The 19642-nt window shown below is 48.1% G+C and overlaps 2 protein-coding genes and 1 long non-coding RNA gene across 3 annotated transcripts; 1 reads left to right on the forward strand and 2 right to left on the reverse strand.

Annotated features, from left to right (window-relative positions):
• Positions 1 to 1335: 1335 nt before the first annotated feature.
• Positions 1336 to 9859, reverse strand: Tsfm (Ts translation elongation factor, mitochondrial). The gene is made up of 6 exons (XM_048418108.3): positions 9726 to 9859; positions 9360 to 9530; positions 8367 to 8495; positions 7269 to 7391; positions 4724 to 4811; positions 1336 to 1818 (listed from the first exon to the last, which is right to left on the reverse strand). Exons 1-6 carry the CDS (start codon positions 9777 to 9779, stop codon positions 1412 to 1414), a joined length of 972 nt encoding a protein of 323 aa, XP_048274065.1. The 5' UTR covers positions 9780 to 9859; the 3' UTR covers positions 1336 to 1411.
• Positions 7463 to 10028, forward strand: LOC125389563 (uncharacterized). Its single transcript, XR_007228490.3, has 3 exons — positions 7463 to 7723; positions 8000 to 8090; positions 9255 to 10028. It is a non-coding gene; the product is annotated as an uncharacterized LOC125389563 (long non-coding RNA).
• Positions 10027 to 19494, reverse strand: Eef1akmt3 (EEF1A lysine methyltransferase 3). Its single transcript, XM_048418113.3, has 3 exons — positions 19022 to 19494; positions 18787 to 18898; positions 10027 to 12162 (listed from the first exon to the last, which is right to left on the reverse strand). The coding sequence occupies exons 1-3, from the start codon at positions 19400 to 19402 to the stop codon at positions 11753 to 11755; spliced, it is 903 nt and encodes a 300-aa protein (XP_048274070.3). The 5' UTR covers positions 19403 to 19494; the 3' UTR covers positions 10027 to 11752.
• Positions 19495 to 19642: the final 148 nt, after the last annotated feature.

Genomic DNA, 19642 nt, shown 5'->3' on the forward strand with positions numbered 1-19642 from the left:
AGGGCCGGTCCCCAGCTTCCACATGGTTCACAAACATCTGAACTCTAGTTCCAGGGGCTCCAATGTCTTCTTTTGATCTCAAGCAGACACCAGGCATGGGCATGGTACATATGCACACATGCAGGCAAAACACTCATACACATAAAAGTAAATCTTTAAAAACAGAAAAGCACACCGCTTACCCACCAGTATGCCTGAGTTCAATCCCCAGCATCAAAAGCAAATAAATAAACAAACGACAACATTGAGACAGCCGTGTAGTTAACTGAACCACTATATTTTTGTCTCAGGCACAAGAATGTCAAAACCTGACTCATAGCTACCCAGGAAATCACACACATTTCACGAGCACACGCTAGTGTGTACACACTTCAGAGGGCACGCTGCAGTCAGGGGCACACGCTAGTGTGTACACACTTCAGAGGGCACGCTGCAGTCAGGGGCACACGCTAGTGTGTTTACACTTCAGAGGGCACACTACAGTCGTCAGGGGCACATGCTAGTGTGTACACACTTCAGAGGGCACGCGGCACACACTAGTGTGTCTGCACTTCAGAGGGCATGCTGCAGTCGTCAGGGGCACACACTAGTGTGTTTACACTTCAGAGGGCACGCTGCAGTCATTAGCAAACGAGCCCACATCTTCCAGACAACTCTAGCATATCAACAGTATGAAATCCTGATCACAGGGTAACACTGCAGGGGAAGCTCCAGGAAAGATGCACGGTCCAAACTGTCACAGAATGGACACAGAATCAGAGTTTTTTTTTTTTTTTCATAGAACAAGACAGTGTCTGCAAGAAACTTAAGGAACAATGTAATAGATTGATAATGGGGACTGGGTGCTGTAATTTAAAAAATGGTGAAAGAGAGAAAGACGCCTTGTGACAGGGCTCAAATGGAGGGTTTTTTATTGGGGAAAAGAGAGTGGGAAAGGGGGGAAGAGACCAGCCTCTGGGGACGGGAGCAGCAGAAGAGAAAAGGGGAGGGGAGTGGGCAAGGCCCACCTTCTAAAAGAGAACCTAGCCAATGTGCACGGGAGGTGCTCTTAGTGGCTGCAGCTGAGGATGTATCCTGTCAGGACCCCAAGGGCAGGCCAGTGCAAACGCCTGAATACTAACACTGGGGAGATGGCCTACTGGGTAAAAGTGCTTACCACACAAGCCCGGCATGGGTGCGCTCATACACTTACACAGTTTTTCAAAATTTCAAAAACAGTTAAATCCAGTATTATGCAAATGAGGAAAATTCTACTTTATTACATAACCATTTAACAACTTTACCCATAAGTATATAATTTCATTATAAACTAAAAAGAAAAAACAAATTCGAGGGTTGAAGAGGTTTAGAAAATAAATTTTAATAAGGAAATCCAGACTTAAAAATAAATATTTCCACCTGGGCCAAAGACCTATTCGGCCTCCGCTGCCTCTTCCATTTCTCCGCATTCGAAGCGCACGAAGTCCACCACAGACACGCCCTGGGGCTGCACGTACTGCCCCAGTGTGATGGAAGGGTCCAGCAGGTACGGCTGGGACAGCATTCTGGTCTCAGTCTCCCCTCCAGGCTCATCGTCCAGGGAGCCAACCGAGAGAGGGGCCATGCCCACCACATGCTGCCCCAGGCGGCGGCCCACATCCTGCAGGTTTGCGCTCTGTTCACAGATCTCGCAGACGACCAGGGCTGCATACTTCCCCAGGACCAGGTTGTGGAGGGAGGGGCTCTGGGTTACTCCGTGCACGTAAGAGCCAACATAGAACCCAGACGGTACCTTCACCCAGGCAGCTCGCTTAAGAATCATGTTTTCTCCCAGTTTCCCTATAAAAGAACAAAAACAAGAAACGACAACCACTGGATTGTGGTGACCAGGGTGGCATGAATGAGGCCAGGTGCACGTGGTGACCTTTCTGTCCATGCCGTAAATCTTCAATGAGACAGAAGATGTGAGCCTCATCTTGTATCCTAGGAGGACGGGGAGGGAGGAAAATGGCAGGGTCCCTACAGGATATTCTAGATGAGGCTGGCTGCCACAGACTCACCACGCGGTTCTGCCTCTTCCTGGCTCTGTGACCAGGCATTATCAACTGCCCGAGCCTTAGCTTCCTCACCTATACAATGGAAATACTACCTACCTTTCAGGGCTACTGCGAGAAATAAAGAAGCGACATACGCAAGAAGCATGTCTTCTGGTGTCTCGTGCATAGTGGGCACTTGGAACCTGGCTACTTCATCAGACTAAACTCAGGCTCAGAGAGGTCAAGCGATACACCCACCTCTACGTGACAGAGTTGGAATTACAACTCAGAGTGGACCCCGAAGCACTAACTGTATTTTCTCCCCACCACAGCACTCCTTTGAAAACACAACCACACAGAAACACACAACTCCCAAGTCCAACAGGGTCTGGGAAAGGTCTATAACCAAAAGCCCCTGACAGCTTCAACTTCTGCCCGTCAGAAGTACAAAGATAACACTCTCAAAATCTCATGAGAATCAAAAGCAGACTCTAGTTTTCTCCTTTTCCCCAGGATCCCTGTCCAAGAGAAGCCGGAACAAAGAATAGGGAGGGACAAAGGCCAAACAGCAGCGTCTGAGGAAGATGCAGTGACAGCCACACTACAGCTAGAGCTCACAAAGTGAGAAGGACCCAGAAATCAAGTAAATAGGAAAACAGATCAGAATTCTACCCAACAGACAACAACCAGAAGCTGCCATGGTGTGGGAGAATTGTCTGTATTCTGTTAATCATATTATAATAAAATGCTGATTGGCCAGGCAGGCAGTATAAGCCAGACAGGAAGTAGGGGTGGAGCAAAGAGACTGGGAGTATTCCGGGAAAACAGGAAGTTCCCTCCACCACTCCTGCGCAGACCACCAAAGAGACAGGATGTAACCTGCCCAGCTGAGAAAGTTACTGAGCCCTGTGGCTAACGTAGATAAGGATAATGGGGTTACAAAAGTTGTAAGAGCTAATAAGTAGCCTGACCTAATGGGCCAATCAGTTTATAACCTAATGTAGACTCCGTGTGTGATTTTCTTTGGGACTTGCCTGCTGTGGAGTACCTGGGTGGGACAGATACCCCAACAAGCCGGCCCTTCATGTTACACTGCCATGGTTAAAATCCCCATTTCTTTCAGGATTTCTTAACACAGCTGCTGGCCTGGCTGCTCACCCATGCTTGCTGGACAGCAGTATGAGGTCACCTTGCAAAAGCAGAACTGTATCTTGACTAGAAGCTGCAGACAGCAAGGAAACTCAAAGCAGTGAAAAGCCAGCTTGCTTCCCTCGCTCCATCAGAACACATGGAAAGGAGGCAGGCGGCCCTTCTGAAGCCCCGTGATCAGATGGGCTCCCCCACAATGGACATCTGCAGACAGACATCCTCATAGACTCACCAGCTAATTCCCAAAGCACATGAGCTTACATTTTCTTTAGGAAAAAAAAAAGATTTAGGGTGCTGGAGAGATGGCTCAGAGGTTAAGACCACTGATAGTTCTTCCAGAGGTCTTGAGTTCAATTCCCAGCAACCACATGGTGGCTCACAACCATCTGTAATGAAATCTGGTGCCCTCTTCTGGCCTGCATGCACACATGCAGACAGAACACTGTAAACAAAATAAATAAATAAATCTTTTTGAAAAAAAAAAAGAAAAAGAAAGAAAAAAAGATTTATTTTTATTTCATGTGTAGGGTGTTCTGACTGCATGGGTGTCTGTGAACCACATGCATATTGTACCACTGGAAGCCAGAATCCCTCAGAACTGGAGTTAGAGATGGTCGCTGGCCACCAAGCTGGTGTTAGGAATCAAACCAGGGTCCCCTGGGAAAACAGCCAGGGCTCTTCTGAGCCATCCTCCAACCCCTTAAATTTTCTATTTCACCTTTAGTGTGCTTTTCCCTACAACATACACAGAAGGGGTCACCTGGAAGCTAGAGTCACCTCATCTTTGCTTAGTCAGTAGTGAGAACCCCAGTTCCCTCACTATGCTAACCAGTTAGAGCTTGGGGAAGCTGCCTCCTTTGGCTCTTCAGGATGTCTGCTGCTTCCCGGAGGCCAACCCAGATTCACAAACTCCTGTCCTTAGAGGCACAGAACTCGTCATTCTTTTTTTATTAGTTATTACTGAGAATTTCATACATGGACGACACATTTCTATCATATTATTGAGAATGTCACACATGCACATGACATTTCTATCAATTTATTATTGAGAATGTCACACATATGTATGATACATTTCTATCATAGCATTATTTTTTTTAAAATATTTATTTATTTATTATGTATACAATATTCTTGTCTGTGTGTCTGCCTGCAGGCCAGAAGAGGGCATCAGATCTCATTTCAGATGGTTGTGAGCCACCATGTGGTTGCTGGGAATTGAACTCAGGACCTTTGGAAGAGCAGGCAATGCTCTTAACCACTGAGCCATCTCTCCAGCCTCCCCTATCATATCATTATTGAGAATGTCACACATGCATATGATACATTTCTATCATCATTATTGAAAATGCCACACACGTATGACACATTTCTATCATATTTAATATTGACAGTGCCACACATGCGTATGTATGACCTATTTCTATCATATTCATTCCTACCACCTGCCTCCAACTCCTGATCAGGGGTCACAATTACTGAATGAGATTTGGGGGGACACCAAAGAGACCAGGAAACCCAGATCTTAACTTCCACTTCCCAGACCCTCAGATACTCACCAATCGCTAAGGCCAAATGATCCTTGAGAGAGCCTTCTGTGCCAGGCCCAGCTGCAAGTTCAGAAAGCTCAGAGGAGTTCAGGAAGCCCTACGCACAGGAGACAAGCGTGAGTAGGCGCTGCACTGCCGGAATCAAAGAGCCTGGACCCGGGAAGATGGTTAAGATGACCATCTATAAACAGACGAGGCTTCTGCTAGGCCCAGGACATTAAAGATGGACAGCACTGCCACGCCTATAAACCTCACTCTCCTACTGCACCACCTCTTCTCCACTCGACCCTCGTCCTCAGCAACCTCCTTAGGGGTCCTAGAAACCGGGACCAGGATTTACACACTCACAGAGGATCACCACTCGTAGGTTTGGGGGTGTTGCCAGGATTTTACACACTCATAGAGGATCACCATTTGCGGGTTTGGGGGTGTTGCCAGGATTTTACACACTCATAGAGGATCAACCCTCATGGGTTTGGGGTGCTGCCAGGATTTTACACACTCATACAGGATCACTACTTGTGGGTTTGGGGGTGCTGCCAGGATTTTACACACTCATACAGGATCATCACTCGTGAGTTTGGGGGTGTTGCCAGGATTTTACACACTCAGAGGATCACCATTCATGGGTTTGGGGTGCTGCCAGGATTTTACACACTCATACAGGATCACTACTTGTGGGTTTGGGGGTGCTGCCAGGATTTTACACACTCATACAGGATCACTACTTGTGGGTTTGGGGGTGCTGCCAGGATTTTACACACTCATACAGGATCATCACTCGTGGGTTTGGGGGTGCTGCCAGGATTTTACACACTCACAGAGGGTCAACCCTCATGGGTTTGGGGTGCTGCCAGGAACTCGTGATGCTGCATGAGCAGAAGAGGACAGAGCGATTTACAGCTGAGCCTTTGACTCTGAGTCCCAGTGCGGGCATCTGAGGACACTCCTTTTTTATTTCTGTTTTCTGGGGACAGGGTCATATTCTGTAATCTTGAAAATCTTGGAACCCACATTGTAGCCCAGGCTGACCTCAAACTCCTGAAAACCTTCCTGCCTCTGCCTCCCAAGTGCTGGGTTACAGATACACATCACAACCAGCTGGATGATGGACTTTCAAAGATACAAAAGGATGAGTTTTTTAAAAGTGCAAATACGCAACATTATTCATTGAGCAATGAATTTTGATTTCTAATTGTTGAATTTTGGCAATAGCCTAAATACCCAAACACAGGAGACTGGCTGAGTAACCCACACAACAGAACACTGTGCAGGTAGGAAAAAAGACAAAGAAATAGTGAATGTAGTAGAACATGCCTTAATCCCAGCACTTGGGAGGGGGAGGCAGAAGGATGAGAAGTTGGTGACTAGCCAAGGCTACACAGTGTGGCTAGGACTGGCCAAGCCCACTCAAAACTCTGTCTCAAACAAAGGAAGGTCTTTATGAACTGCTGTGAACTGTTTCCATGATACACACAAGTGAAGAAACAAGTGTGCACGTCACCATCTGTACCGGAATCAAATGCACATTTACATGTTCTTCATAACAAGAAATACTTAAAAGTCAAACCATGAACTAATGAGCCCACTTATTTTCAAAAGTGGATGAGAATGGGGTTTCAAGAAACTGGAGAGATGGCTCAGAGGTTAAGAGCACATCAGGCGCTTTCAGAGGATCTGAGTTCAGTTCCCAGCACCCATACTGGGCAGCTGGCACCCACTATAACTCCTTCTCACCTACCTTTGTGGGCACCCAAGTGCATGCAAACAAATAAACATAAAATAAACTTTACACAAGGAAAAATAATGAGATTCAAAAGGGATTGAGGGGGGGCAGTGAGACGGCTCAGTGGGCAAAGGCGCGTGCTGCCAAGCCTGACCACCTGGGCAGCTGCGGAACCAGCATAAGGGAAGACAGAACTGAGTCCTGCCAAGCACCCATACACACACACACACACACACACACACACACACACATACACACAGACACACACAGACACACACACAGACACACACACACAGACACACACACACACACACACAGACACACACACACACATACACACACATACACACACACACACACACACAGACACACACACACACACAGACACACACACACACACACACATACACACCCCAGTAAGTAAGTATATCGTGATAAGAACAATGCAATAAAAAAAATCTTTAAAAGAGAAGGAATAAGATACCTCTCCTCTTTGCTTTGAGAGTTCTATTAGAGTTATTGATATGATATTCTGGATTAACAATCTGTGGTTTCTGATCAGCTGGCGCTGAAGAATCAGCTTGTGATTATCGAGAGACCAGAACACCGATGTGAATGCTTTGCTTTACGTGGACAGTCGATGCTGGCTGGCAGGGACTGAGAAACGAGCTGTGGTTAGTAAGAAATCAGCATCACTGAGGGGAAATCTGGGAAGGACAGGCAGAACTGGATCCCCAGCACTCACATAAAGAGATGGCCACCCCGAAAAGAACAGATCCCTAAGGTGTGGTGACAAATTCAGCAAGCAGAGACGCCCTTCAGACTCACCTTGGTGTAGGTGGACAGCTGGTCCTGCAGGCTCTGACAGTGAGACAGGGTCCCCAGGGCGACTTGCCGAACCAACTGCTGAAACTTTAAATTCCTAGAGACAAAATCCGTCTCACAGTTTACCTGTGGGAACAAATGGTACAGCTGCACAAGCTGCTTACGAACAGTCTCCAAACGTCCTGGAAGGTGGAGGCTAAGCCAAGATGTGGACAGAACAAGCTGCAGACCCCACAGAAGCAAAAGGCCCATTAAAGCTGCAGATCCAGAGTTCTGGTGAGGTGGGAACCAGGAAGTGACTGTTGCCATGGCAGGGAGTTGGCAACAACCTGCATACCCAGGAGGACCCCAGAACATCCTGAAGGACTCCCGAGTTCACCACTCGCCACAGTCACTTCGTCCATTAACCCCAAACCTTTTCTGTTTTGTGAAAGGGTCTCAGGCTGACCGTGAGTTGGGTGAGTAGCCGTGGATGACCCTGAACTGATCTTTCTGCCTCTACCTCTAAATGCTAGAATTATACCCGGGAACCACCATGCCCACTCTCCAAACCACTGTTACCATCACTTGTTGATCTCATTCCTTTATTGTTGCCTTCTCTGCATCTGCTGTCAGTCATGACCCTCCAGCCTCCTCTAAATCCGCTACTTACTGGTCCTCAATATGCAGAGTAACACTTTAACATAATTACTAACTTTAAAAATCTATTTTACTTTTTCTTATTTTTTTTTCAGGGATAAAGGGGTCAGGATTTCACTCTCGCCTAGCTGACCTCAAACCCACAGTAATCCTCCTGCCTCAGTCTCCCAAGTGTTGAGATCACAGGTGAGAGCTACCACACCCTTCTACTAGTTTCTAAACCTATCTGTTTCAGGTCACAAGATCTGCACTGGATCCATACCGAAGAGAAATGATCTAGGTTGCTAGGCCGTTTCCCATCAAGACGCCTGTGCATTTCCACACTTAAACCCAGGCCTTGAGAACCGAACTCTGACCACCACTGCAGTTCTCAACAGATCCCTTAAGCACGCCAAGGCCCTACCACGGGCCCTGTACTCCAAGACAAGCTGTTTCTAGTACACGGAATCCCCAAGGACTCACCTCTACTAACACAGCTGTGTTTCCCTTCTGCAGCAGTCCAATCAAGCCTTCTTTGGTCTTCCTCCCATGGAGCTTGGCTGCTTTGCTCCAGCCTTCCTTCTGGGCCTGCTTGTGCAGCCAGGCCTCTGCCTACAAATGGAAAAGAGGAAAATTTGAAATGAATGATGCTTTAAAGTATATCCAAACCAGCCCGGTGGTGGTGGTGGCGCAAACCTTTAATCCCAGCACTTGGGAGACAGAGGCAGGAAGATATCTGTGAGTTTGAGATCAGCCTGGTCTATAAAGTGAGTTCCAGAACGGCCAAGGCTACAAATAGAAATCCATCTTGAAAAACAAAACAAGGGGCTGGAGAGATGGCTCAGCATTTAAGAACATTGCCTGCTCTTCCAAAGGTCCTGAGTTCAATTCCCAGCAACCACATGGTGGCTCACAACCATCTGTAATGAGGTCCGGTGCTCTGTTCTGGCCTGTAGGCATACAGACAGAATATTGTATACATAATAAATAAATAAATCTTTAAAAAAAAAAAAAAATCATATCCAAACCAACCGATTGTTTCTGCACTCCCACATTCTGTAACAGAAACTAGTACCTAATAAATGCTCTACACGAGCACCGTAGGCAGCCGGTGTTTTAATCTTCACAACCCCACTACGGTGTAGTGTCTTCGTTACACAGACAACGCTGACATAGCTCTAAAGGATTAATTGCAACGTACAAAATTACGGTGCGCGAGGGCCTCTGGCGTCTAGCTTCAAAATTTACACAAACACTTATCACCAAGCAGTAGCAAATCCCACAGCCCCCTAACATAGGTTCAACTCTGGGATTCTGGGTCAATTGAAGATGAAATAGTTTAAGCCAAATTCTTTGCTTTTGGTTCCGTAGTTAAGGACGCTGGGCCGCAGGTCACGTCTATGTTCCCCAGAATGGCCCCGGAAGAAATGTATGATGTCGAGCCGCAGCACCAGGTCGGACAGCGCCTCCTCCCACCTGTTTGAGGTCACCGCCACAAGTCTCCAGGGCTTTCTTGCAGTTGACGAAGGAGTAGCCTGTTTTCCGCCGCAGCTTCATAAGGAGCTCCTTGCTGGAGGCAGATGCCAACGAGGGGCCCGCGTGAAACGTGTGCCATGGCTGGGACGACTGAAGCAGGACCGACCTCGCCTGAAGGGAGGAAGGAGAAAGGGATGAGCAGTCGGGAGCGCCCGGGGCTGGACAGAGGCGAGGGGACACTTCCTCAGGGTGAGCCCTCGGGGGCACTGTGGGCCGGCCGGGTGGAAAGGCGTGGATCGGGGAACGGGAAGGGCACGCTCACGGCGCCCGAGAGCGCAGGTTAGCCCCTGAGCCACGAGCCCTCACCGAGCGGCCGGTGCACGCGACCGGGAAGAAGCGCAGCGACCGCAGCACCGACATTCTCTCTAGCAGCCGGACACGCCCGCGCGCCGGCGCACAGGTAAGACGCCGGCCTACGGCGTAGTGCGAGGGCCAAAACTCTTCCCGGACCGTGTCGGGAGAGGATGCTGCCACCTGCAGACCGGAGGAATATAATCGCCTCTTCGGCTTGACTTTTTAAAACTGTATCAGAAAAGATTTAGACCTCAGTGGGTAAAACAGAAAGACGACACGATAACATTGTCACAAAATAACAACACAAAACATGTAGGCAATAGTTTATGTTTCTTTATTTCCAATTTTCATTTTCAGTATTCATTTATGACTCAGGACAAAGGGGAAGCAGGTAGGTGGGCTCAGGAAACTATCCAGTCACCTGAAGAGGTAGCGTGGAGTTCCTTCAACAAACCGAATATATAATTACTGAATCAGCAAACTATCTTCTGAACACCAATGTGCCTGGGGCTCTTGTCAGTTTCAGGGGATTAGTGATGAATAAATCACAGACAGCCCTGTGCCCCAAGGCATCTATTGGTGAGGAAATAGAATCAGGTAGGGCAAGATAAGGTCCCTAAACAGATAAAGATCTCTCAAGAAGGAAGTCACAGCCAAACTGAAGGACCAGGAAAAGGAGGGTGTTTTTGTTTTGTTTTTCCAGAAGCAAAGAGAGAGTTTTAACAGGAAGCAGTGGCCCTTCCTGTAAGAAGAGCGGAGAAGTAAGAAAATGCAGCCACAGAGCTAGGGAACCAAGAGTAGGACCTTTGCCATTTGGCTAAAAGTGCAATACAAAGGGGTAGGAAATGAAATACGAAGCAGTTTGGGTGCGCGCAGGTGTAGCCTGAGAACCAGGCAGAGACATTCGTTCTTGCAGTAGAAGCTAAATCCAGCAGAGTTTGGAAGGCTGCAAGAATCTGAAGAGTGGTTTGGAGGTTAAGAGAAAGGCAGTAGACACACCAGAGATAGCTGTGTGCCTAAACAGTAAGCAAAGAGACCTGTCCAGAGGGCTTCAAAGGGCAGAGACAAGACGTGAAGGGAAGACAAATTAGGAAGGAAAAGCTAGAGCTCAGAAGAACCAGAGCTGGATACGACCTGATAATCTGTGGGCAGGCCTTGAACTTTGCAAACGGTGAAGAAGTATAACCCAAGGGACAGCTCTGCAGCTTGTCCCACCCAGGCTCAGGGCTTAGTGAGAGCCGTATTATAGCAGGCAAGAAGCAGGTGTTCTGAGGTGTCTTGGTACCAGCTCCCCCTCAATATCTACATTTTGGGGGTGCAGAAGAGATGATTAATGCTCATTTTTCCCTTAAAGAATGTCAAAGAATGTTTTTTGTTTGTTTGTTTGTTTGTTTGTTTGAGACAGGATCTTGCTATATAGTTCTGGCTGGCCTCTAACTCACTCTGTAGACCTGGCGGGCCTCAGACTCACAGAGGTCCACCTGTTTCTGCTTCTGGAGTGCTGGAGGGTTAAAGGCGTGCGCCACCCCAAGCAAAGAATGTGCTTTTTTAAAAAGTCCTTTCTGAAGCTGGGCGGTGGTGGCACACACTTTTAATCTCAGCACTCAGGAGGCAGAGGCAGGTGAATCTCTGTGTTCGAGGCCAGCCTGGTCCATAGAGTTCTAAGACAGACAAGGCTACACAGAGAAACCCTGACTCAGAAAAGCAAGCAAAAAAGTCCATTCTGATGAAAGAGCTGGAAGAGATCGGTGCCGGTCTCTCTGCAGCCGCTATTCATACCCAGTTTGCCTCCCTTACCCCCCAAATCCTGCACACCGTCTCATCCTCCTCCACCGACGGCCCCTCTTTGTGCTTTAAATTCAATGCTTCTAGGGCTCTGCTATTTTTAACAAGCTGTCCTGCTCCTGCATCTCCCCAAGAATACCTCGGGGAGCAAACTGGAAGAGGGAAGAAAGAAGACAGGCAGTCCATCCTTCCCTCTTGTCCAGATGTTCATGGTTCTGGAGGTGTGCCGTCCTCTGCTGGGGCAGGGGCTGGGCTCAGCAGCAGGGGTGACGCCCAGCAGGTCTCACGTCCCTGTGCCTGGCCCTATAGATGTTGATATTCACATCCTCATCCCGCTGGGCCAGCTCCAGCTGGAAGTGCTGGGGCAGCAAGTGCCGAAAGAAGCTCTCAGTCCCGTGCTCCTCTCTCATCTTGCAGGCCAGGTAGATGGTACCATGGGGCCCGCACAGGTGCTGGAGGGTCCCCACCAGCAGTGGGAAGGTAGGTTCCAGGTACACGATATCTGCCCCCAGGACCAGGTCATAGTTTCCAGGAAAGCCGTGCTGGTCAATTCCCCAGGACAAGGCACACACCTTCACCCGGCCTCCAGATGGTACATTAGCGCGGACATTATACTGGATCTGCTCTAAGGCCAATGGTAGATCAGTGATGGTAACATCCCCCCCTGAGGGAGAGCAAGGAGGAGAAATCCAAGTCAGAGGGACCACAAAAGGGCTCATGATTCCTGCCCGGAGGGTCCAGAGACCTCAAGGCCTCATGCCTTGAAAGCCCGAAGTCCATACTTTGGCTTTTAGCTGCCCTAACCCCAGCCTCACCCACGCCAGTCTCGTTACTCTACATTCTACAACATCAACATTCTCTCTGAGCTAATCTTCAACCTCTCTGCCCAACACACAACAACCAGATGTCAGCAAAAGCCTGGGCAGGACTAAGCTGGCGAGGAGCTGTGCGCCCCCACCCGCCTACCCACCCAAACTCAGAAGACGTGACCTCAGCTGAGCCTCAGAGGACAAGCACAAGTTGGTCAGATGAAGCTTTCCAAGCACGAAATAGGACACAAGAGCCTGGAAGGCAAAGGGCACGGCATAATTTTAAAAAAGGCTACAGTCTAGAGGAGAGGTTCTCAACCTATGGGTCTTGACCCCCCCAAATGGCCATGCGGAAACACAGATATTTGCATTACGATTTAACAGTAGTAAAATTACAGGCGTGAAGTAACAACAAAAATAGTCTTATGGCTGAGGGTCACCACACCATGAGGAACGGAATTAAAGGGTTAAAGTGTTAGGAAGACTGAGAACCACTGATCTAAAATGTCAAGACCCTACCCAAGGCATGCTAAGGAGAGCCAGGCTTGAGAGTGTGTTCACATGCTGAGCAAGCACTCTGCCGCTATACTCCCGGTCCAAGAAAGAGGTTTGTAGAGCAGAATCTGGGGTAAAGACGATCAGATCAGTATTACAGAATACTTTACACACACAACAAATGGGGACTGAGTTCTTGCTAAATGCTAGGGATACAACAGGGAGCAAAACCAAACTACAGCCTCCCTAAAGTTTCACTCTAGACATGGAAACACTCACACACAAATCACAAAAGTAACTACTTAATCGGAAGCAGGATTAACAGTATAGAAAGCAGAATCAATAAGATCTTGCTCATCCATCCTTATCACGGGTCCTCTGTGCCAGGTGTCTGGAATACAGCAGCGAACAAGACAGATAAGAATCCACCCCTCATGCCGGGCAATGGTGGTGCATGCATGCCTTTAACCCCAGCACTCACAAGGCAGAGGCAGGCGGATCTCTGTGAGTTCGAGGCCAGCCTGGTCTACACAGTGAGTTCCAGGACAGGCTCCAAAGCTATACAGAGAAACCCTGTCTTGATAAAACAAAGCACTACTACTACTACTAATAGTAAGAATAATGTTTCAAAATAAATTAGTTTTAAAAAGGGAGCAGGCTGGGGTTGTAGCTCAGTTGGTAGAATACATAAAGCCCTTGGTTTTATTCCACCAAATAAATTAAGTAATTAATTTTTAGACCAAAAGTGATAGTACATGCCTGTAATCCCAACACTAGAGAGGAATAGGCAGCCAAATCAGAAGTTCAAGGTCATCCTTGGCTACATACTTTGAGGCCAGCCTAGACTCCAAGAGACTCTGTTTCAAAAATAGGGAGATGGGGCAATATGGTAACTTAGCGGATAAAGATGCTTGCCACCAAGCCTTACAATCTGAGTTTGACTTTTGAGCCCCATATGGCGGAGAGAACTGACTCCCACAAATGTTCTTTTGACCTCCACACATGTGCCATGACAAGTACTTGCCCCTCAATGAAACAAATGTAACGTTTTTTCAATTAAACAAAGAACAGCGGTGCCAGACAGTGGTGGCACAGGCCTTTAATCCCAGCACGTGGGAGGCAGAGACAGGCTGATCTGAGTTTGAGGCCAGCCTGGTCTACGGAGTGAGTTCCAGGACAGTCAGGACTACACAGAGAAACCCTGTCTCGAAAACACCAACAACAACAAGCAGTGGCAGGAAAAGAAGATATGAACAAAAGAAACGAAATTCCCAAGCCTAGTGGTACCCACCTGTCTGTCATCGTAGCACTTGGGAGGCTGAGGCAGGAGGACTGTTAGTCTTAGACCATCTGGGGCTACATGGCAAGACACATTGTCAACAAACCAAAACTAAACAGGGCCTGGTGGCTCACACCTATAATCCCAGCACTTGGGAAACAGAGGCCAGAAGATGAGCAGTTTAAGGCCAACCAGGGTTACATTGGACCTTATCTAAAAGAACAATGCAAAAAACAAATAAGACACACAATACATCAAATAGTAATACATGCTACAGTGAGGCACCAAGCAGGGAAGAGGCATGACTCCTTTGAGGACAGCCGGCTTGGGAAATCCTCCCTAAGCATTCTTGGGAAAGACCTAAAGATAAGCAGGGCTGGAGCAAACCACGTGGCTCTCCCTGGCTAAAGTCTACCAAACAGCTGATCAGCAAGCACGCACAGAGAGCCTGAGGCAGGATTGTGCCTGGCAGGTGTGAAGATGGAGCAGGAGGACAAACAGCAGCAGGAGCCGAGGGAGGGGGGACAGGGGCCAGCTCTTGTGATGAGAGAAGGTGGGGCAGTTTTAAGTAGGACTTTCTACACTGACTCAGGGTTTACTAGGTGTACTTTGATTGCTGTGATTAAAAAACAAAAAACAAAACAAAAAAACCACAAGCGGACTGGAGAGACAGCTCAGCAGTTAAGAGCACGTGTTGCTCTTGCAGAGGACCCCGGCTTGACTCCCATCATGTGACCCACATGGTGGCTCACAACCATCTGCAACTCCAGTTCCAGGTGATCCAGTGCTTTCTTCGGACGTCTTCAGGCACCAGGATTGCATGTGGTAGACACATGCAGGCAGAACACACGCACACACAAATAAATAAATCTTTAAAAAACACATACACACACAAGCAAAGGACTGCAGCAGAGCAAGGACAGAGGCAGGGGGATTTAGTTAGGAGGCAACTGCAAAGGTACTTGTCACGGGGAGAGATGATCTTGGTTGGAAATCGGGTGACAAAGACGAAGAAGCAGTCAGATTCTGAATATATTCTGAAGGTGCTGCCAGTGTCAATGAGCTGATATTCCCTCTCTCTCTCTCTCTCTCTCTCTCTCTCTCTCTCTCTCTCTCAGATTTTTATTAAGGATTTTTATTCTGATTAAAGATTTTTGTTTGTTTGTTTGTTTCGAGACAGGGTTTCTCTGTAGCTTTGGAGCCTATCCTGGAACTTGCTCTTGTAGACCAGGCTGGCCTCAAACTCACAGAGATCTGCCTACCTCTGCCTCCCAAGTGCTAGGATTAAAAGCGTGAGCCACCACTGACTGAGGATGTTTTTTGAACATTTGGCTTAACTCAGACCAAATTGCCCATGATGTAAATGAAGAGGGCTTCTTCAGGAGAGGAGGCAGACTTGGAAACAGGAGAGCAATTTCATTTGTGAGCAAAGTCTGAAATGTCTATCAAACAATCCCGTGAAGATACTGAGTAGTGTAATGAGCATGGAACCAGATTCTGGTTCCATTACAAGTAGGCTGCGGGTTATGTAAACAAGTCTGAATATAGAAGTGAGAGAATCCTGGTCCTCGCCATAAAAAGGACACTCAAAGCCACAAAATCATGTGACTTCTCAGGAGGGAGCATAGCCAGAAAAAAATAAAAGGTCAAAAGGGCTACTCCTGAGCTCTGGGGTGCTCAAAGTTTCTGTTGTAAGGATGAAAAGAAATTAATAAAAAAAGAATGGGAAAGTATGCCAGCAGTGTAGGTGGAAGCCAGAAGTGCACTGGCCCAGAAAGCAAAGGACTTTTCAAGGAGAGAAGAGTATCATGTCAGTGCTGAGTCAACTGGAGTGCGCTAGAAACTGGTTCTGAGTTCAAAACACGGGGTTAAAAGTGAAGCTCAGAACCCCGGCTAGAGACCCGAAGGGAGTGACTAACTGGGGTGGACTGAGGAAAGGACAGGAGAGGACTACAGCGACGTGAACATTTGGATTTATTCTCTCCGGAGCAGAGAAATGGCTCGAGGGATGTAAGGGATGTAGTGGGTGTAGGGGATGTAGGATCGGCCGCTGACCTCCCCACAATAGAAATCCAGCATAGCTATGTACATATATATCAATCATATACACAAGCATACACACAGCCAGATTAGAGATACTACTCTGTGTGTAAAGAATAGATAGAGAGATAGAGAGATAGATAGATAGATAGATAATAGATGATAGAGAGATAGATAGATGACTGATAAATAGATGATAGATAGATGATAGACAGGCAGACAGACAGATAGATGATAGATAGATAGATAGATAGATAGATAGATAGATAGATAGATAGATAGATGATAGATAGACAGACAGGTGATAGATTAGATAGATAGATAGATAGATAGATAGATAGATAGATAGATATAGATGATAGATAGATATAGATGATAGATAGGTAGAGTCACAGATAAGGGTGGTAATTGCAGAGGAGGCATTCACAGTTTGAACAATAAGAAGGTTAGGAAATAGATGTCTAAGAGTGTGGAAGAATAAGCAGGCAAAGGAAATTTGACAAGCTAGCTGGGTAGCACAAGGACCCACCTGAGCTCAGTGAAAACCAGCTTAAAGTGAGTCTATGAGCACAGTTGTGTGAGTGCTAAGAGATCCAAGCCAGCCTGGGCTGGGGGTGGTAGGGAGGAAGGAAGGGCTGTTTGAGCCTAGCAATGAAAAATACATTTGCATTAGCCAAGCAGTAAAACTGTTTCAAGCAGAAAGTGCAGCCCCTCCTCACAAGTCCCTAAGGAAGGAGACATCAAAGCAGTTTGTAGAAGGGACAGAAAGGTAATAGATACAGGTCAGGGAGCAGAACAGAAAGAGGTCACAGAGGGAGGCACGACTTGGACGGCGGTGGGGTGGGGTGTGGGAATGATACCTACATTTTGAAAAAGCCACTCTGATTACAGGGTGGTGTGAGTGAGCCAGGATGTAGGTGGGGGCCAGAACTCAAAGCAAGAAGACCAACCAGTTTAACTCCTTATTATGGTCTGAGCAGATGATGGTGGTGGCTCAGGCTGTGGAGCCAGGAGGGGAGTTGAGAAAACACAAGAAAATCCAAGACATTTTTAGGAGTTGAAATCCACAGGACATGAAGGGTATGAGGAAGAAAAGCAGGGACAGGACAAAGGTGACGTCAAGGTTCCGCACTGGGTGGGTGGTGGCTTCACGATGGGAGAGCCTGAGGGAGGAACAGGTCTGGTGTGGGAAGATCACAGGGTCAGTGATCTTCAGGAAGCATGAAGACACTGTGAAAATTGGGGCAAGAAGTGGTGGTGGAGAGCCGGGCGGTGGTGGCGCACGCCTTTAATCCCAGCACTCGGGAGAACAGACAGTTGTGTGTGTGTTAAGAATACAGGACTGGCTGATTTCTGGGACACAAAGTGAAAGAATAGGAGATCACACCCAGATTTCAGACTTGGCAACTAATCAGGGTACAAAAAGGCCCCCCTGGCCTGACAGTGCGCTCTCTCCCTTTCTCTCTCATACAAACACACACACACACACACACACACACACACACGCACACATTTCCCCTTTCTTCCTTCCCTCCCTTCCTATCTGAGACAGGGTCTTATGCTATAGCCCAGGTTGACCATTGATCTTATACCAGTCTTCCTACCTCTGCCTCCTGAGTGCTGGGATTCCAGGCATGAACCCCTAGATTTACCTTCTCTCCTCCTAATGTCACTTTCTAACTCTCATCCACCCACCCTCCTCAACCCCTCATCTGTCAGCCTCCCCTTGATGGACTCTTCAGCAGTCAAGGTAACTCCGACAAGAGCCCAGCCACCGAGTATGTGCCATAGCATCTTCTCACACTGCCCCTCCCTAGACCACGAGTTCTTGGAGAGAGGAAAACCTTGTTATCCATGTCAGCGCCCCCAGCACGACTCTTGGCACACAGAGGACTTAGAATATATGGTTGACTGAATGAACAGAAGAATGAATGTCTGTGTCTGCAAAGCCTTCCCTCAACGTGACCCAGTTATGTTCCCTATGACAAGAACATCCTTTTTTGTATGACTTAGACAACAGGAAAGCAACTTTTTTAGTTTCTGACTCTTTATTAATTACCCCCTACATCTAAAATGAATATCTATAACTAACACACCACCTACATCTAAATGAATATATATATATAAATAACCATTGCACCCTAGCCCTCCAAAATTCACACCCTTGTTTCTTCTAGCAATAAAAACCTAAAGCTGTATTTGGTATGGTGGTATGCACCCGTAATTTCAGCACTTGGAAAATTAAGGCATGAGGACAATTTTAGGCAACAAGTGACTTTTCTCGACTAGACCACACCCCATCCCAGATCCCAGAGAGAAAGAGATTAAAGGAGAAAAAAATTCAAAAGACTCTAACATAACGAAGCTATAACGCTTTGATGAGGTTTAACGCCCTAGGTCTCTTCTCCCTTCCGAATACCCACCCACGCATGCATTTTAACGCAAGAGTATCTCGAGCATTTTTCATGGTTTGTTTTGTCCACCCTTGTCCCAACTAGCCTGGGTGTTCTGAACTCCAATTAGCGCTGTCTACCTCACAGTAAAGTAGGGGTTTGTTAAAACGAAAGAACTGAGTTGAGTTCAAATGTCCTGCCCACCCCAAGGAATCCACGTATTAACTTCCCACACTCGGCTCCCCTTCCTCCCGCGATGCCAGCTCACGGACCCTGAAGCGCCGCCAAGATTCCCACGATGCCCGTCCCAGCGCCCAGTTCGATCACCTTCTTGCCTCGAAAATCCACATTCTGACTCTCGAAATAGTTACACAGGCTCAGAGCCTACAAGGGGTTGGAAAGAAAAAGAAAGAGGGGCATTGTCACGACCGTGGTTCCATATGGAAGAGGCGGGGTCCGGGAACTGGATCTCTCAGGGACCCTCACTGAGGGCAGCCCCTTCCTCACCGCATCCCACACACGTGCCGCCACCCCAAGGCGCGACCCAAAGTTCTGCGTGATGCTCAGCTCGTGCCCACAGAAGCAGAACCGGCTGCTCTCCGAGTAAGAGTCGGTGAAGAGCCGGACCTCCCGTGGGAACACGGATTCGGGCTCGGGTTCAGGATCCGGGTGGGAGCTGGCCATCAGGCAGAGAGTGTACCGGAGCACGTCAGCCGACGCTCGGATCCCACTCGGTGGCTGGGTTGAGGCTGGGGACTGCCAGCCATCTGGGCTGCTCCCAGGCACCGGGCCCCGCCTCCCCAGTTCGCCCTCCTCCCTCCAGCTGGACTTCCTGGAGATGGATGGGGACGACCCCTTGAGCTCGGGTCCCTGGCGCACACAGACCATGACCCACGCAACACCACACAGGTCGGACCCGGCTGACTTGGTTTGAGACCAGCAGGAGGGAGAAGAAATAACGTTTGATGCGACTATCAGAGGCGGGTTCCTCATAGCCCGCTCACCTGTGGGGCGCACAGGTGCATGGAGGCATCTGGGAGTCCAGACTAGGCAGAAGCAAGCCAACAGAAAAGGCAGGGTGCCTGGAGCTGGCCATCCCGGGAGCTCAGGCCAGCAGCGCGCTTGCTC

Source organism: Myodes glareolus, chromosome 26 (assembly GCF_982192425.1).
Source record: "Myodes glareolus chromosome 26, mMyoGla1.1, whole genome shotgun sequence".
In the NCBI taxonomy this organism is placed as follows: domain Eukaryota; kingdom Metazoa; phylum Chordata; class Mammalia; order Rodentia; family Cricetidae; genus Myodes; species Myodes glareolus.

Excerpts from the sequence above, each read along its gene's own strand:
- Eef1akmt3 (XM_048418113.3), bottom strand. The coding sequence starts at position 19,402 with ATGGTCTGTGTGCGCCAGGGACCCGAGCTCAAGGGGTCGTCCCCATCC. Across the intron at positions 18,899-19,021 it reads CGGCACGTGTGTGGGATGCG|GCTCTGAGCCTGTGTAACTA; the intron begins GTGAGGAAGGGG and ends AACCCCTTGTAG. Across the intron at positions 12,163-18,786 it reads AATCTTGGCGGCGCTTCAGG|GGGGGGATGTTACCATCACT; the intron begins GTCCGTGAGCTG and ends GCTCTCCCTCAG.
- Tsfm (XM_048418108.3), bottom strand. The coding sequence starts at position 9,779 with ATGTCGGTGCTGCGGTCGCTGCGCTTCTTCCCGGTCGCGTGCACCGGC. Across the intron at positions 4,812-7,268 it reads AGCTGTCCACCTACACCAAG|GGCTTCCTGAACTCCTCTGA; the intron begins GTGAGTCTGAAG and ends TCCTGTGCGTAG. Across the intron at positions 1,819-4,723 it reads TCATTTGGCCTTAGCGATTG|GGAAACTGGGAGAAAACATG; the intron begins GTGAGTATCTGA and ends GTTCTTTTATAG.